The sequence below is a fragment of the Orcinus orca genome, chromosome 9 (assembly GCF_937001465.1).
Source record: "Orcinus orca chromosome 9, mOrcOrc1.1, whole genome shotgun sequence".
NCBI classification, from domain to species: Eukaryota; Metazoa; Chordata; class Mammalia; order Artiodactyla; family Delphinidae; genus Orcinus; species Orcinus orca.
The window spans coordinates 104,850,202-104,869,130 of NC_064567.1; the positions used below are offsets into that span (position 1 = coordinate 104,850,202).

An 18,929-nucleotide genomic window follows, 5' to 3' on the forward strand; every position below is an offset into this window, starting at 1 on the left:
AGAACAGTGGGAGCTATGGTGCAGCAAACAGCCCCCCGCACAGTTTCCAGAACGATTTCTGGACTCTGAACTCATACCGTCTGAGTGCTCTGCTGCAGGCTCCCAGGGTGTGTGCCGAATGCCCACAGTGGGTTTCCCACCTCCGACACTTGAAGTACACGTTTGCCACGAGCTGAATTGCCCTTCTGGACCACTGACACCACCTTTATGTCTTTCTTTCCCTGAACGAGCTTCCACTCCCTCCTTAGGTATCCTCAAGCTCCCGTTCCTTCCAGCTTCCAGTCATGGGACAAGCGGCCCAGCATGCACCAGCCCTGTCAGGAGGCAGCCCCATAGCTAAGGGACTGAGGACCATGTTTATAATGTGCAGATGCTGCCCAAGCCCAGCAAGGGCCCCACGGCACGCCAGAGCCTGAGGGAGCGAGTTTGCAGTGCTGTGCACTGCTTGGGGCTACGTGGATGAATGAGCGTGCTGCAGGTGAGAAAACACCCAGAGAGATGCAGCTAGCTGAGGGACGGTTTGGAAATTATAGTATTTTGGGAACATGAGAGAATATTGGACTTGCCTAATCTGAAAATACCCCTGGGGCAAGAGGGAGCTGGAAAATGCCTTCAGGTAGCTACAGGATTGTCATGAGCACAGATGACGGACTTGATCTGTAACGTTCTGGAGGAAGAAGACAGTCCAGGGAGATAGATTCAAAAGATATTAAAAAAAAAAAGCATGCGGTCTAGAGGGTTGAAACTCTGGGCCAGCCTGACCTCTGAGGGGAGAGGATGAGTCTTAAGCGCCTCTGTTTGTCTGGCCCTCCCGACTTGCATCCTTTACAATAACACTGTGGCTGTAGGTCCATTGCTTCCCTGAGTTCTGTGAGCTTCTAGCGAATTCTGTAAGAGGATGGAGTCCTGCAAACCCTCAAGGCTGCAGTGAGGCGGTCACAAGTGGGGCTGGCTCGGTACCCTTGAAGAGTGGCTGGTGTCAGAGGTGAGGCGGCCTTGTTGGGGACGGTGCCTTCTGACCTGTAGGGTCTGCATCAACTCCAGTGGTTGGAGCCACACTGAGCTGCCCTTCATGCAGCCAGACGGCACACAGCACACTCCTCGGCTCCGCATCTAGAGGGCACAGAGGCAGGCATGTGGTCCCCCCCCCGGGTTCCCTACTCTGCCCCCACTCTCCTTGGGGCTTCTCCAGCCTCCCCTGCTGGCTGTGGATGTCCCCTACATCTGCCCCGCACACCGCAGGGTCTTATTTCCAGAACAATCTGTGTCAGCTGCCGACGTGCTCCTCCTTCATCTTCTCCACGGCTGTTAGTGTCCCGCGTCCTCCCAGCCCCCAGGCTCAAGCACTGAGTCATCATCTTCCCCCCTCTCCCACACCCCACAGATCCGACAAGTCCCTGCGCTGTGTCCAGTCCACATTCCCTCCATGCCGCAGCCCCTGAGCCATCCTAACCCACATCGCCTGTCAGCTCTCCTCCCCTGGCATCACCACCCTCCCTCCAGCCCTAGAGAATTTCCAGTAAGAAAAAGAAAATGTAGCGTCCGTATTCTTTATCTGGACGTGGATGCTTTTATCACTCTGCTGTCCCACTGCTCCCACCTGAAGAACTCTACTGCTGTCATGTTCCCACATGCCAACCCCAGGTGTATCTCACCTTTGCCATGTTTACCACCCCAAGCCCTCCGTACCTCTGCTCCATCTGCCCCGTGACAGGGTTTGTTTCTGACCACCTTCCTGCAGAGGGACCCAGAGGCATAGAGGGAACAGAGGCGGATGCGGTTCTCAACATCCTTGTGAGCAGAGGACAGGCTGGTACCCAAAGGAAATGCAGGTCAACCTGTGGTCACGTGATGTGTGTTGGTCAGGACATTCGGCTATTAGTCTAAATTCTTACAGAGCAGCATTATCACAGCCATGACAGAAGCAGCCTCTGGAACGCGGAGGTTTGTGAAAGTTTCCCAGGACTCAAGCCCTGGGCTGCAGGCGCTACAACCCACATCCCCACCAGCATGTTCTGTGCACTCCTGGTTCTGCAAGTCTGCATCTGCATCTGTGCAGGGAAGGAGGTGGCGGAGGGCAAACGGCCCTGCCTTGCTGGTTCTGCAGTGAGAAGCTGCAGGCCACTTTGTGGCGAGTTCAACAATGAAATTTTAAACGACTGTGGCTGGACCTTTATTTTCATCCAGCTGCATAAATATCTGTACTTGCTTTAAACCATTAGAGTAACCATGGAAAGATTACTAATGTTCTCTAATATTTGCTTTCTGTGCCCTCTTTCCTCTGTTATGAATTTATGGCCCTTCATTTTTGCCCACATCCTGGATTTTGTCATCCTTTTAGGGTTTTCATCTGGGAGGCGAGGGTACCCCAGTCCCTTTCTCACTAATGAAGTGACTGAGTGCTCCTGGGGTTGGCAATGCCACCATGTGCCAGGCCATGTTCTGGACACTTTCAGTATCTCCTCATTCAGTGTCTGGTGGTAGATGATGTGATTCAGAGACCAGGACAGCGTGCACGGCCTGCAGATCCTCCAGGAAGGGGCCTCCCAGGGAGCGGCCCAGCCTGGACTCACCCCTGTTATCCAGAGGCTGAATAGGGAGCAGAGGAAGAGCAGGTGACCTGCTCCTGACACAGGCAGCAGCCAAGCATCCAGAGTCCCAGGGGAGGCTCGCTCACCAAATCACAGGACACGGAGAACCTTGTGTCTACACGGAGAATCTTGCCTCTACTCAGAGAACCTTGCGTCTACACAGAGAACCCTGCGTCTACACAGAGAACCTTGCGTCTACATGGAGAACCTTGCCTCTACTCGGAAAACCTTGTGTCTACACGGAGAACCCTGCCTCTACAAAGAGAACCTTGCGTCTACACAGAGAACCTTGCTCCTACACAGAGAACCTTGCGTCTACACAGAGAACCTTGTGTCTACAAGGATAACCTTACCTCTACTCAGAGAACCTTGTGTCTACACGGATAACCCTGTGTCTACACAGAGAACCTTGCGTCTACACAGAGAAGCCTGCATCTACACGGAGAACCCTACGTCTACACGGAGAACCTTGTGTCTACAAGGAGAACCTTACCTCTACTCGGAGAACCTTGTGTCTACACAGATAACCCTGTGTCTACACAGAGAACCTTGCGTCTACACAGAGAACCTTGTGTACACATAGAGAACCTTGTGTCTACAAGGAGAACTTTGCCTCTACTCAGAGAACCTTGCGTCTACACAGAGAAGCCTGCATCTACACGGAGAACCCTACATCTACATGGAGAAGCTTGCATCTACACGGACAACCTTGCGTCTACACGGAGAACCTTGTGTCTGCACGGAGAACCTTGTGTCTACAAAGAGAACCTTGTGTCTATATGGGAGCTGCAGTGGGTGCCAACAACATGCCAATGAGAAGCAGGAAGAAGCCTGACCCACATGGTGCAGAGGCTGCCCTCCCTCCCCGGGGCCTCTGCTCAGAAATCTCTCAGGCCCCAGCTTTCCATTCAGCACTGGCTTTCAAGTCCCATCGTTTGCATATTTTACAGAGTAAATATTTTAATCTAGTCTCCTGAAGACTCGCATGCCTGGGGTCCTCTCCAGGGACCTGCAGGGAGTCCTACCAGTCCCAGATCTGGCATCTTCTTGGTGCTCAAGGCCACAGGGAGACTGAATCTCACATCCACCCGGAAATTAGAAATTCTCTTTAAAAGTAAGAGATGGAGAAAGAAAGGGCCTGAGACCACAGTGTTTGAGAGTGGAGACCATTACATCAGCAGGAAAATCCCTCCACAGGCTTTCAGAGACCCAACTCTCCTGCTGGGCATTTACCACCAGCTTTTCTAAGACAGCAGCTCCCCACTTTGGACCCCAAGTCAAACGACATTCTGATTTTATTCTGATTTGGGGTGGAAATCTGGGCACCAGACATCAGTGGAGCTTCACCAATGGTAAAGAGCGATTGGACACTTCTTCCTTCCAAGGGCTGAGAATTCATTTGACACACACCTCATAGGACCCCAGGACCCAGGAGCCAGTGGGCAGGGTTCCCCAGCCCTGGGAGCACCTGGTCCACTCATAGGACCCCCATAAAGATGAAGGAAGGAATCGGGCAGCAGGATGGGGAAGGAGGTGGGGGATCCCTGGGGAAGGATCTGCTCCTGCAGCTCTGGGGTTTCTGAATGCTGGCAGGCTTTTAATTCTGATTCTTCCATTTGGTTCTCACTACATCAGATGCTTTCAGAACCACAGATATTCTGAAGGTAGTAGTGGCTCTGCAGGATTAAACTTATTTCAAAATCAGGTTAACATTCCTCTACATCTGTGCTGAGATTTTGTGTGTATTTTGCAAAAGCGGGAAGGGACTTAGAGTTACTGCAATAGGGATGTGTGTGCCTGTTTTCTCAAAACAGAAGAGTCATGAGAGACCACAGGTGGAAGGTACCCCTCTCCCTGGGGTCCGTGTGCCCCAGGACCCGGGAAGGAGAGGTGGCAGGTGGCAGTGGACATGCCTGCCCAGGCCTGCACTCCCACCACCTTCTCCCCCAACCCCTGATCCAGACAACAGTGAAGTGTTAGGAATCAGAGATCCTCCCACAGACTCCAGGAGAGAGACGGGGCCTGGGATCCATCTCACACACGAGGAACACTGCTGAGGGCAACTCCCCGGGGACAGAGAAAGTGCTGGGGGTAGGAAACTGCGGCAGAGGACGTTCTGGCAGCTTCTCTAAGGCCAAACACAGTACAGAGTGAGAGGCACAACTCTGACTCTCCGGACCCCAGTTTATGCATTTTCTGTCCTTACAGCCTGTGATGCCCTAGCTGTAGGGACACACTACTGCAACGGGCAATCTCTGTAACTGGGCTGTTTCCATCGCATTGTGTGTGGTCGGAGCTCCATTTAGGTAACAACTGCAATGTGATAGGATCTCGGGGCTGATGACATCACAGAAAGGCCCAGAGCCCATCGGGGAAGGACCACAGTTCCAGCACCACAAGGGAGCAAAGGAAACCACTCAAGTCCCTCTTCAGTGTCACCTCCAACAGTTTTCAGAAACGACGTTTCCAAATGTACATTCTGAAAACACTTGAATGATTTTTCTTTGTTTGATTACTCTTGTCATTTATATTCCAGCTTTTCTTTCTAAGACTTGGCCCACGGCAATGTATAAATGTATAAAAGTAGTGTTCTGATTTAGTATTCTCATTAGAGTATGTCTTCTATGGTTTCCAGATTCTGTATATTTGTCATTTGTAAAAAATGCACATTTGTGCTTTTGTCCAATATTCATTATGATAGCAAAACACTTATCTTGTCTCCAATTCAAGTAGTCACTTTTAGGTTCACTCCTTCTATAAAATATATCTTTGCAAGTATTAATGCCCAGATGTCTGTAAACATCCACAACAAAAGAAAAGACTGGCTTTGGCATCAACACATGTGCAAAAGTTTGTGTTCTTTTAAATAATTCACTATGAGTCATTAGTGAGATAGGGAAGAGTTCAATTAATCTGACAGAGTATTGAGAGCAATGCATGCACTTTCCCAACTAGAAGGCATTTTGATGGCTTTCTCTCTCTCCCTCCTCTTAATCTCTCCTGGAAAAGAAGGTTTTGTTCTCAATATTAATGCTTCTTGAGTAGGAGATGCCAATGGTAACAAGGTTTTAAATAAAGAACAGGGAAAAGAGTAAAATTAAAATAAACCATAATCCAATCCCAAACCAACCAGAGTTAATCAGTATTTGCATTTTGACATTACTTATTTCAAAATGTCCGGGGTTTTCTCTACACGCACGTAATTATTATTGAATTATATTTCACATTATGTATCTTCTATTTCATGGATCACTCATGACCTTCAAATAATTTTTTCACTGCATGCATGCAAACATTTGCATAATCTATGTGCTTCACGAGAATTGACGTTCACCAATTCATTCATTCATTCTCTGGATTTAATATTTTTGTGATCTTACTTTTGATGAGTCCCTCTGGGACTGTCTCTGGGCCCCATTTTTACTGGGGATACTGGCGGCATGTCTTCTGAGCTGCAGCCTACAGGGGGCATCTCTGTGGTCTGTTCTCTCCATGAGCAAACGCCTTCACTAGGTAGGGAGTTTGGGGTGTGCGCCTTTTTCTTGCCATGTTCTGTAGGCAGCATTCCAGGGCCCGCTGCCTCTGGAGATTGTGGTTAAGGAGTCAGAGACCAGACTCTAGTCCCTCCACGTGGAGTAGTCCCAATCCACCCAGGTCCTCTCCCTTGTGACCCCAAACCCTGGACATTACCGTACACACAGGAAGGTTCTGACAGGTGGGAAGAAGGACCTCGGGACACGGGGAAGGACACCTCGGTGTGTCCCCTGGTTTCCTTACTGCCTCCCACACGTGAAAGCCTACGGAAGCCTCCAAGTGGGAAGAGCCAACGGATCCCGACAAGAAAAGCTCCCTCCACCCCGAGCCTTGCTCCTAAAGACAGTGAAGCTTTAGGAAGCAGAGCTCCTCCCACAGACCCCAGGAGAGAGACGGGGCCGAGAGGAAAGCTGAAGGAGCAGAAAAGGTGGCCTAGCAAAAGAGCACCCTCCTGGCAATATCCACCCCCTCAGTCCATCCAAACTCCGCTGGGAAACTGCCCCACCCTCTGCAGTTTCAGCAGGTCCCATCTGGAAGTGGACTCCCTGCCCACCTGACAGAGACAGGGAGCACCACAATGCCCCACTCGCATCCAGAGACGAGCCGAGCCTTCTCCCGCACCTGGCCGGTGAGACGAGCATGGCAGAGTGAGGAGAGTCACCTCTCCATGCTGCACAGCCCCTGCCCCTCAGGAGGGACCAGCAGGAAGCCCAGCCCCGCGTCCACCTGGCGGCACCAACGACGTGGCTGCATGGAGCAGGGCTGTCAGCACTGCTTCACCTCCACCCTCTGCCCTGCCATCCGGCTGTGCCCACTTCCCACCCAGCATCACTGACACTGAAGGGGGCCACGTGGAGGCGGTAGGTACAGCTGGTCCTCCAGTACCTGCCCCCAGTGTCAGGGGTGGGCCCTGGGGGATGAACGTAAACCCCACTGAGGAGCCACGAGATAGTGCGAGTCAGTGCCTTCTTTTGCCATGCATGTGCCAGCAAGGCTTAGTGGTAGATCTGGACCCCACCCCCCAGATCTGCAGCTTTTTCCAGGAGGGCATCAGCAGAGCTCGGCGGTAGGTTAAACAGACATATCTACCTAGTTCTCAGGCGAGACTTCAACAGAAAGATTGCCTGCTTCAAAACAAAACAGAACCACTTAATGGGGTTCAGCATCTCATAATTTGGCATCCAAAATACCCAGGATTCAACTGAGAAAATAGCCTTCATGACAAGAACCAGAATAATCACAACTTGAAAGAGAAAAGACAATGAACAGATGCCAACAGTGAGATGAGTCAGGATGTGAGAATTAGCTGACAACAGGGATCATAAAGATGTTTCAATGAGTAATTGTGAATTCTCTTTAAATGTAAAAAAAAAAATTAATGTATCAGTAAAGAAACAGAAGTGATAAAAAATAATCAAATGGGAAATCTAGAACTGAAAATAAAGTGACAGAAATTTAAAAAGAAAAAAAAACTTACTAGATGTACTCAACAGTTGGGTTAAATAGAATGATAGAATCAGTAAACTTGAGGATGAACAACAGAATTTACCCATCCTAAAAAACAAAGAAAATAAACCCCGGAAATTCAGGGACCTATGGGAAAATAACAAGAGAGCTGACAGTTTTATTACCGTAGTCTGAGGAGGAGAAGAGAGAAAGAGGGATTGAAAAAGTACTTGAAGACATAATGACAGAAAAGTTTCCATGGTTGGCAAAAGTTGTACACCTACAAATTCAAGAGCTAATGAAACTTAAGTGAATGCCAAATAGAAAAACCCAAATAAACCTATGCTAGAATATGTTATAATTAAATTTCCAAAAACTTCAAGACAATAAAAAAGCCTTAAAACCAGCCAGAGAGAGAGAGATGGGAACACAAACTCAAAATACAGTGGATTTCTCATTTGAAACCATGGTATCCAGAAGGAATTGGTACATTTTCAAAGTGCTGGATGTTTCTTTTCTGACAACCATGAATTATATATTAGTGAAACTATCTGTCAAGAATGAAGGAGAAATAAAAACATTCTCAGTGGAAAGAAAACTAAGAGAATTTGCCATTAGCAAACCTACTGTGAAATAGCAAAAGTAAGTCTTCTAAGCCAAAAGGAAATCAATCATAACAGAAGAAGGCTTAGAACTTCCAAAAGGAAAGGAGAACATCAGGATGTGTTTACTGTGGGGGCAGGGACTTCCCTGGTGGTCCAGTGGTTAAGACTCTGCACTTCCATTGCAGGGGCACAGGCTTCAGCCCTGGTTGGGGAACTAAGATCCCACATGCCGTGTGGCACAGCCAAAAAAAAGAAAAATAAAGAGAACCTAGTTGGTTATCAACCAGTCTCTAATATAGCAGAAAATAATGAATAAATAGATAAATAAATAAATAAAATGGGGGTAAGTATAACAGACCAGCCTTTATCTCATGAGTTTCTCAAGTCATTCTCAGTGACATAAGCGATAATTAGAACACGGTCCAAGGTGGTGCTCAAGGTATAAGTAAATACCTAAGACTGTTATATTGTAGAAGTGGAGAGGGCTAAGGGCCCTAAGTGCAAGTAGGGTTTCTACACAGTACTCAAAGTGGCAAATGCCAATACCAGTAGACGGTAGTAAGTCACCCACATACATTGTAATACCAAGAACCACCACCAGGAAAACTAGATCAAGGGATATACTCAAAATACGACAGACAAATCAAGATGGAATCCTAAAAAAAACTGTTCCATAACTCACAGGAAGGCATGAAAAGAAAAAAGAGAGAAAAAACAAAACAATAAAGTATCAGATTTAAGCTCACTGATATGTAAATCCACTCAATGTAAATGGTCTCAATACACCAATTAAACGGCAGAGACTGGTAGAGTGGATGAAAAAATATGATCCAACTATATGCCATCTACTCAAAAGTCACTTCAAATATAATGACATAGGCTAGAAATAAAAGGATAGAAAAGATATACTGTGCAAACATTAATTTAAAAAAGTAGGAAAGATTATATTAAAATCAAATAAAGTAGACTTCACAGCAGCTGAAATTACCAGCAATAATGAGGGATGTTACACAATGACAAACGAATAAGTCCACCCAGAAGGCACAACTATGTACCAACCATCAGAGCCTCAACATACATGAAGGAGAAATGGGTACAGCTGAAAGGAGAAACAGACAAATCCACAATTATATCTGGGGACTTCAATACCCCCCATTCAGCAAATGACAGAACTACAAGACAGAAAACCAGCAAGTACACTGATGAACCGAGCCACATAACCAGCCCATAAAACCTAATTGATATATACATAGAACACTCTACCCAACAACAGCAGAACACTCATTTTTTCATCCTCCATGGAAACTCCACCAAGATAAACCATACCTGGACCACAACACAGACCTCAGCCAAGCTAAAATCATTAAAATATGCAGAGTGTGTTCTCTAACTCTGATGAATCAAACAAAACATCAGTGACAGAAAGGTAACAGGAACATTTCAAAAACCTAGAATTTTAACAACACACTGCTAAATAATCCCTGAGTAAAAGAAGAGGTCTCAAGGGAAACTTTTGGAAGTCAGAAGCCAATCTTATTTGTATTCCTGCAAAAGTAATCTGTTACAGCTTTGTAAAAGAGATTGTCCTTTATCTTTGAATTCTAGAAAACTCACCAGCCTTTTTTTTTTAATCAGTAATTTTTATCCCATAATTTCCAGTTCAGGAATTTCGCCTGAATCATGGCAAACCCTTCCACTGGCCCAGAGTTGTGTTGTTTTGTTTTTGATGCACATTTTCTTCTCTCATTGTTCCTTGTTACTTTAATCATTATTTGTCTGCTTTCTTCCTCTACCTAATCCTAATATCTTATGATGTCATCTTTTCCCTCTGTGCTCTGAGAAGACTGCACATGGGGCAGGAAGATTTGCCATCAATATGGTGACTCTGCATCCAGTGAAAATCTATGTCAGTCACCACCTGCATCTCAGCAGTTCCCTCTGACCCTACCCTGCAACTCAGGCTGGCTTTTCCTTCATCTTTCCTCTTCTGTTTCATGGACTTCACACATCTCCCTGTGTCTACACGGATGTGAGCTCACACCAAGACAGCTCCCGTGCTAACACCTTCTTAGTGTATGCAGCGTGCTCCTCCCATGAGGCGTGGGGCAGGTCCTTGACCCCATGCTGGGTCAACAGCTGGTTTTATTTGTATTTTTTTCCGACCCCTCCATGATGGGGACAAGGGCTGGTCCTTACACCTCAGTGCTCACAAGCCTTCCCAGCCCAGGGTACTGGTCACCTCCATTCAAGTGCGACCAGATCCTCTCTCTCAAATATCTCCATCTCCCTGAGGTGTAGACTGAAGGCCACTACTGACGGCCAGTTCCTGATACCCAACAGCTCTTCATGCAGAAGCTCTGATAAACAGACCTGAGTTGACCTCCTGTCCTCAGGCATGGGCTCTCCCACTAGGAGTCGGGGGTTTATCCCCAGGGAGTGTGTATCTTATTCCATCAAAAGTAAGGCAGTGAAGTAATTTTGCTAAACAAATTTTTCTCCTGAGAGCTCTTAGGAAATGGCCTTGTACTTACTGCTCTATTCCAGGCTTTGAACAGTGAAATTCTGCATGATAAAAATTCTGTGGAGAGCTACCTAAATGCTCTTTACTGTGAAACATTGATTTTTTTCCAAGCAGTCTTTTTTTTAATTATAAAAGTTATGCATATATGGGAGAAAATTCATAACTTACTGCAAGGCACACAGAAAATTTTAAACATTTCCTGTGAGTCCACTACCCAGAGAAAAAGCCACCATTATTATTTCTGATTGGATGTGTGTGTGTGTGTGTGTGTGTGTGTGTGTGTGTGTGTTGTGTGTGTGGAGATATATACACACAGATACTGTCTCTCTACGCTATTCCGCTATATCAAATTCCTGCTTGGAGGCATGTATGTGGTCATAATTCATTTTCTTGATTACTTCATTGAATTAAGCCAGACCCAGAACAAATACTACATGACCCCACTTACATAAGAAATCTAAAATAGTTTAACTCCCAGAAGCAGAGAACAGAATGGTGGTTACCAAGGGCTGGGGGAGGGGGCTCTGTGCAGCACAGAGCCGAGAGTTTAAAACACTGTGTTGTGTACTTGAAAATCTGCTAAAAGCATAGATCTCATGTTGGTTTCTTATCACAAAATAGATAGATAAATAGATAGATAGATAGACTCTAGATGGATAGATGATATAGATAGATAGATGCTAGACAGATAGATGCTAGATAGATAGATATAGACTCTAGATGGATAGATGATATAGATAGATAGATTCTAGAAAGATAGATGCCAGATAGATAGATAGACTCTAGAAGGATAGATGATATAGGTAGATAGATGTTCGATAGATAGATGATAGATAGATAGATAATAGACAGACAGAAGGATGGGGCAGAAGGAAACTTTTGGAGGCAAAGGAAATGTTATGACCCTGATTGTGATGATGGTTTCAGGGTGTATACTTATCCCAGACTCATCAAGGTGTGTATATTAATATTTACAAGTTGTTCTATGTCAATCCTACCTCAGTAAAAGTGTTTTAATGTAGAAAGTTGAGCAGAAATGCTTAAGGTGAAGAAGGGTCGGAGAGGGACTCTGGACAGAGGCAGAGCAGGATCCAGGCCCGTGGGGGCAGCAGGCCGTCAGGGTGACATTCTAGCTGTGCCGACGGGGAGCACGGCGGGAGTGGGTGCAGTGACAGGTCGGCAGCACATGAGAAGATGGCCTGTGTCACGGGAGGAAACGTGACCCCTGGTGCCCTGAATACGGGGCAAGGACAATTTCGCCACTTTAGAAACGCTTCTTCCCAGCAACGTGTCAGCATCTTTACTGTGTCTTTATTCTTGAATCAATATCAGTGGAATCTTAACAAAAACGCATCCCAAGGGGAGCACCCTGAATAGGGGGCCCTCAGACGTGCACACAAGATCGAAGCGTGAGGTGAGGTGGCCTGTGACGGGCAAGCAGGACTGAATCTGGGTTTGGGTTTGGGGGTTTTCATTATTATTATTAATTATTATTATTTCTTCCAGGAGGGTGTGACAAATAGACATCAAGAGAGTCGAGACCTGCGGTGAGCACAGAGGGGACACCTGGGGAGACAGCAAGGGGCCCGTGGGCCGGAGGCTGCACGCGGGGGGAGGGGTGAAGCAGTTTTGGGGGAGGCTGGAGGGGGGCTGCCAGGCCAGACAGGAGTGGAGCGGGGGTACGGGTCACAGGGAGGAGCCTTTGATTCGGCTACAGCAGATACAGGAGGCCGGGGGTGCGTGAGCTGAGGGCCGTGCTCTGCGGGTGGCCCTGGGCACTGGGGGGGGTGACGCTGTGGGCTTGGGGGCACACGGGACCCCAGGCACCTGCCAAGAGGCTGTGCAGGAGCAGGTGGTAAAGCGACTGAAACGTGCCGATTCGGGCTCCCGAGGGCAGAGAGACTCGCCGACTCGCCGAGCAAGGCGCAGGAAGAAGCCGTCAAGGTTGCGGGTGTGCCCTCAACGGGCCTTTCATTTCCCTTGGGACCCGGAAATATATCATTCCATGACATCACGTGTGACTAACCCGCTGACATGAGAACAAAGCCTCTGAGGTGACACATACTGTGTGTCCCCCACCCCTGGGTGAACTAAGGCCGCCTCCACGCCTATAACCCATGGGCGTCCTGGCCACCTTTGATGGCCGTGGAACAGGACACCCGGCCTGCACGTGGACTCACGCAGCTGGAAGACTCAACCTGGAGGGTCACTGCACGAGCACGTCTCTTCAGTCAGGGCTGCTCCAGCCTCCCAGTGGATCTAACAAGGATTCCAATGCTGGCTGGGCTAGTAACCTGCTTGACGTTGAGTTTTACGCTTAAAATCGGGGGCCCTGACAAGCTGCACAGCCGCTGGAGCTCCGCAGCGTGGCCTGGCTGGGTCAGGGCTCAGAAAGCCCCTCCGTCTAAGGCAGGGACGTCCAGGGGTGCTGGGGCCCCGGCACAGGACTGCAGGGACGAGCAGCAGGGCATGTTGTCTGCAAAGCGGTCCCTTCAGCCTTGTTGCCAGGATGCCCGCTGAGCCCCGTCCCCGGGCTGCTGGGCCCTCAACACAGGCTCTGCCCAAGTCCCACGGCCCGTGAGTGCTTGTTCATCGTGATGGCTAAGCTAACAGTTCCATGTCTGCCCGTGGCAGATGGGCACCAAGGCACGTGAGGAGCCCTGCTCATCGGAGCCCTTACTCAGTACTCGGATAGTAGGTCACCACGTGTTCCCCCGAGGGGCTGCGACCTGCACGCTCCCGACTTACTGCACAGACCCTCCTTCTCATGAGGGCCGCACACACACGCCAAGGGGAATCGGAAGGGTGACATGAATAAAATACTGTTAAAGAAGTTTCCAGTAGCTGAGAATACATGTCTTTTTCAAGTCGACACAACTTTCCAACAACGGAACACGAAGTCCACTCCTACCAGTGGGTGTTTCTCAGCCGAGTTCACCAGGAACGTCTGGAAACCCGGGGAACAGGGCAGATGAGACACAACTGGCAGACACCTGTGGGCCAGTCAACGCTGTTCCCAGGTCCAAGCTCTCCTTATGCTACACACACACACACACGCTTCCCCGCTCGCCCTTCTTCACTGACCTCCCGCAAAGCAGAGTTTACCCACCTGGCTTCCTAAATCCCTGGAAGAGCCTCTCCCACCCCCTTCCACCCCACCTCATCTGCGTGTCGCCAGCCCCACGGAGGCCAACGCCCCAGGCACCACATCCTCGTTCTCCCTGGAGATTCTGGGACTTGGGAAATTTTTTCCTGCTCTTCCTGACCTCTGCCTTTCCCTGGACTCCATGCCGAGACCCTCCTGCCTCGGGGGGGCTGCAGCCCCTCTGCCTCCTTCCCTGCCCCAGCCTCCTGTCTCTGCAGCTTCGACCATGGCAGGATCTGACCAGAGGACCAGCGGAATCTACCACCTGTGTGAAGGTTCAGGCTAAATGGTTTACTCAGGACCCTCTCCTGACCTTGTTTCTCCAGTTCTCTGAATCGCGCCACACACTTATTTTCATCTAACGTGAAACCCACCACCTCGGAACCTGTATAAATCCCTTTCTCCATCTTCTCCTGAATCATTTCTCAGATTGCCAGCGCTGACCACGAAGTCCTTCATTCTTAAAAGCTCACGTTTAAATTTTAACCCTTTAAACTCTTACTCTAAACTTCTTTGTGTCAGGTTCTTTATTTTTCTTCCTTTCCCTATCCCCAAAGCCCCAACCTTTTCTCCCACCTGTTTGAACTTGACAATTTCACTGTTTGCCCCGATGCATCCTGGCCTCACCTGGGCCACCTCTAGACTGTGAGTGGCATCCTTCCGACAGGTCCCATGGCTGCAGCAGGGACCCTCCCTTTACCACGTGGATCCAGATTGTTCTTCCTAAGATATTCCTGGGACGGCGTCATCCTCATTCTCAACTGCAGACAAAGCCTACCTGCTGCCTATTAATTAAAGGCCAGCTTCCTCCCTCTGACAGTCAAGGTCAAGCAGAACGTGGCCTCAGACACCCCCTCAACAATGTCTCTCTACAACGACCCTCACAATGAGGTCAAACTCTACTTCCCCACAGAACCCGAACAGATGCTCGGATTTCTCTCACATCAGCACCACTAGTACCCACAGTAGCTCCCTGACGTCGATCAAACGTTTGCTGATGTGTTAGGTCCAGTGTTAGTGACCCCCCTCCACAAAGCATGTCCTATCCGTGCCCATCAGAAGCGCCCTCTCAGTTCTTTGCAGTAGAAAAGCAAAGGCTGTGTTATCAGCTGGACCTAGAATCAAGCCAAGGCCCCCTCACTCAACCTTCTCAGAGCCACAGCTGGTGGGCAATTCCTCTGAGCCTCAGTTTTCTAATCAGTGAAGGAGGCAAATAGCACTACCTTACAAAACTGCCATAAAGACTAAATGAGACCATGGATATAAAAATATCTAATGTCCCTCAGACATTTCAGGCACAATAAACATCACTCTGCTCTCCCTCATCCATACAACTTTATGCTCTTTTGTACTTTACTTGGGCATACACATTTTCATATTACTTACTGTCATTCCAAAACAATTACAGTGCCACAAAATGATTAAATGTTTTATTTTAAAAATTGGTGGAGGGACTTCCCTGGTGGCGCAGTGGTTATGAATCCTCCTGCCAATGCAGGGGACACAGGTTCGAGCCCTGGTCCGGGAAGATCCCACGTGCCATGGAGCAACTAAGCCCATGCTCCACAACTACTGAGCCTGCGCTCTAGAGCCCGCGAGCCACAGCTACTGAAGCCCGTGTGCCTAGAGCCCGTGCTCCGCAACAAGAGAAGCCACCACAATTAGAAGCCCACACACCGCAACGAAGAGTAGCCCCCGCTCACCACAACTAGAGAAAGCCCACGCGCAGCAATGAAGACCAACGCAGCCAAAAAAAAAAGAAAAAAAAAAAAGAATGGTGGAGAAGGGAAAACAAATATGGAAGAATAAGACAAGGCTGGGGTAAAGTCATAGCATATTGGGGTAATCACTTAGCATTTATTTCTATGTGAATTAATGCTTTGACAAATATATCCTGTGAATAAATTATGATGGCTACGGCCTGCTGGTATTTATACATCTGTTTGCTTTCTTTCTTTATTTTTTAAAGAACTGAATGAATTTGATAAATTACAACTTAGCCCACCCAAATGAGACATATAACATCCCCTTAAACCAGTAAATTCACTCTGGGTTCCAGAAATGCACCTGTGTCATTTACACGGGTAAGAAATAAGAAAGCACAGGTAGTGAATCCAAAGTCAACACAGATAACTTATGAGTTGAGGGCTCAGCATCAAGTAAATTATGATAAATTATGATCACCTTCCCAACAATAATGGTGATCTGGGTCATCTATAACAGTTTTCTGTACGATAGTGTCTCTTTAAAGAGAGAAATTCTTCTTGCTTCTGGAAGATGCTAAGTCGCTAGGAGCGAACTCTCTAGTCACCTGAGGTCACAACTTCCAGGAAGGTAAAGACACCGAAAGACACACACACACACAAAAGCAGCCCGGGCCTCCCAATCTGTACCCGTTTCTACATGGACTGGCTGCCAGCAGAAAACTCTCATCACGCTTCACGTTCCTATTCAGAATTTCCTCTGTTTCTTTCCCTTTTAAAAACACTGTCTTTGGAAAGTACTGAATTACAAACTGCATTAAAAATAACTTTACCGTACTGCCTGCAGTCTGCCACAGGGGGGAAGAGCCTCCACAGAATAAGGTTGTTGAGATGACCTAGGTAGGATGGCAGGGAATGAAAGCCCTTCTGATTGTACCACACCCAAAAAAGAAAGAGAACTTAATGGCCCTCATGAAATTAGTTCTGAAGTCTATCCATCAGCGGTTCTTGCATGCGAGGAGCACATGTAAACTAACTTCACCAGCACCTGAACGCAGGCCTCGGAGCACTGGTCCTGCATGGCTGATAGTGAGCGGTGAATTCCAGTCTGCTAATTTTGTATTTATCTCCAGCATATAATTTACGGCTAAAAATAGATTAATTTTCCGCAGAACAAATGTTGAGTGTTGCTCTATGATTATAGTCTCACAGCAAAAAGGGAATCTAAGACCAACATTTTTTTTTCTTTCTCAGTTGATAAGCTAATGAAATTTGACCTGCAAATTAAAAGCAAGCAAATGATAAGAAAAAAAATGATTACTTTCAAATTAATAACTGAATGTGGAACGTTATTTCTCAAAATAAATTGAAGTGAACATTTGCTAAGCGTGGAGAATAAGGCAGCAGGCCTGTCAGGCAGGAGAAAGGTGAAGCAGAAATAGGAGACAGACAATGCTATTAACGTTGAAATAAGAAGTAGCATAAAAAATACTAATTGAACCATCAGTGTCTATATTTCAAAAGATCAATACTTTAATAAAAACTTTTTAAATGTACTCAGTTTGGAATGCTGGTGAGTGTCTTTAAGAGGTATAATGAATCAACTGGCAAATTCTGACCTTAATTCAAGTTCACTTCTCTAGATGATGCCACCTTCTGTGACAGACAACCTTCTTTGTGGAACTAGAGCTGCTCCCCAGCAAGTTCATGCTCGAAGGAAGCTGCGTAGGTTCTCACAGTTTGTGCAAAGTCAGGGCAGCATCACAAGTCTCTCGGCTTCCGACCCAATCCCCCCACTCTCGTCACAGGGTGACCCGTCGTTTTCCGCCAGGGTCCTGTGTTCACGGGGACAGCTGGGCTACCACTCATGAAAATGCCGGTCTACACAGGACAGCGACCCCAGTTATTTCTCAGAGAGCCCACATCACCAGGCAAGGCAGGAAGCAGCAGACCCCTTCCCTCTTTCATGGCAGCTGTCACTACACCCCCCCTTCTTCAAATATTTTCTTAGGTTCAGGGAAACCCTTAGCAGTCATTCTTCCCAACTCCAAGGAAGAAGAAATGCCACTTGAGACCTACTATCCACAGACCCGGGGCATCCAGGTGGATCTGAGGCTGGTAACAAAAGCCTCCACAGGTTCGCAGTGTGTGCAATTCCGACACGCGATTCTGAAAAGCAGGGAAAAGTGTGGGTGTCCCTGACGGGGCAGCTCTCCCTGCACTGAGGTCGCCTGCCAGGGTGTTCACCCGCTCCTGTTCCCGGCACAGCAACCCTGGGTCCTGCAGGCCTGGGCCGGGCCCCTGGCGCTCCCACCTCAACCCCACACAGCCACAGATGTGCTGACACTGAGGATCTAGCCGTGTTTCTGGAAAGGATACAAGCGCAAGCCTCTGTTAAAGTCAAGGGACAGGCTGATACAGTCGGAACCCCAGCGTGTGGACAGGAACCCCCAGGACCACGGTCCATGACCTCCCAACCCCCAATCTTGGCTCCTGTAACTGCTTCACTGGAGCGAAACATATGAAAAAGGCAATGGTAGTCTTTGCCCTGGATCTGGGGTCTTCAGATGTTGTTTTGTTTCATTTGTTTGTTTTAATTTTTGTTTTAAAAGCAGGGAGATTTTTTTTTTCCAGCTTAAGAATGACACTGTATAAAAACATGGAAACTGGAGTGGGGCAGCTGTGTGGGCCTGGGGGACCCGGGATCCCAGGCACCCTGTAGCCCCTCCCCGTGGGCTTGTGGTTTCTGTGTCAGGTCCCGTTTATTCCCCGCTTCTCCTACGTCCTTGGCTGAGGGACTCTGATGTCCTCGCTCTGGCCCAGGCTCAGCCCCTACGCCTCTGCTGTCACTGTAGCGCCCAGCCTGGCCGCCAGGACTGGGTCCCAACCGCCATGCCCGCCGAGGCCAGCAGCCAGCAAACCTCTCCGCCCAGGTCCCCAGTCTCCAGGCCCAAGGTCGAGAGGGACGCCTCAGTACAGAGACCAAGTCACAGGTGTGGCCGTGAAACTCTGTGATGGTTGCTGATGGAGGGGTGGTGTTGAGTGACCCTCTCAGGGGACGGAGGGGTTGAACCCGGAGAACCCTGACTTCACCAAATACCAGTGATTAACTCCAGAGGGTGCAGCCTGAACTAACAGGATCCACGATGCAGCCTGTGGACCTCAGTGAGATGATGGAAAGGCCCGGGTGCTTCATGGGGGCGAAGTCAGAGGGCAAGGGTGCTGCCACGCTGGACCGAGAGGGCTCCAGGCCAGCTCTCTACAGGAAGGAGACCGGCAAGGAGCTGCTCCAATGGCCTGTTTCCAAATCTCCACCCGTGGCTGTCAGGGAAGACGGGAGAAGCGCCCGGCAGAGTCAGGGGCACCGAGGATGTGGTCGTGGGG

At 48.4% G+C, this 18,929-nt stretch overlaps 1 protein-coding gene across 1 annotated transcript in view; it reads right to left on the reverse strand.

Annotated features, from left to right (window-relative positions):
- Positions 1–18,929, reverse strand: part of ABCA13 (ATP binding cassette subfamily A member 13) — a 301,396-nt gene that overhangs the window by 95,830 nt on the left and 186,637 nt on the right. The window contains 1 exon segment of the mRNA XM_049714700.1: positions 16,379–16,514. Coding sequence (XP_049570657.1) covers positions 16,379–16,514 — 136 coding nt within the window.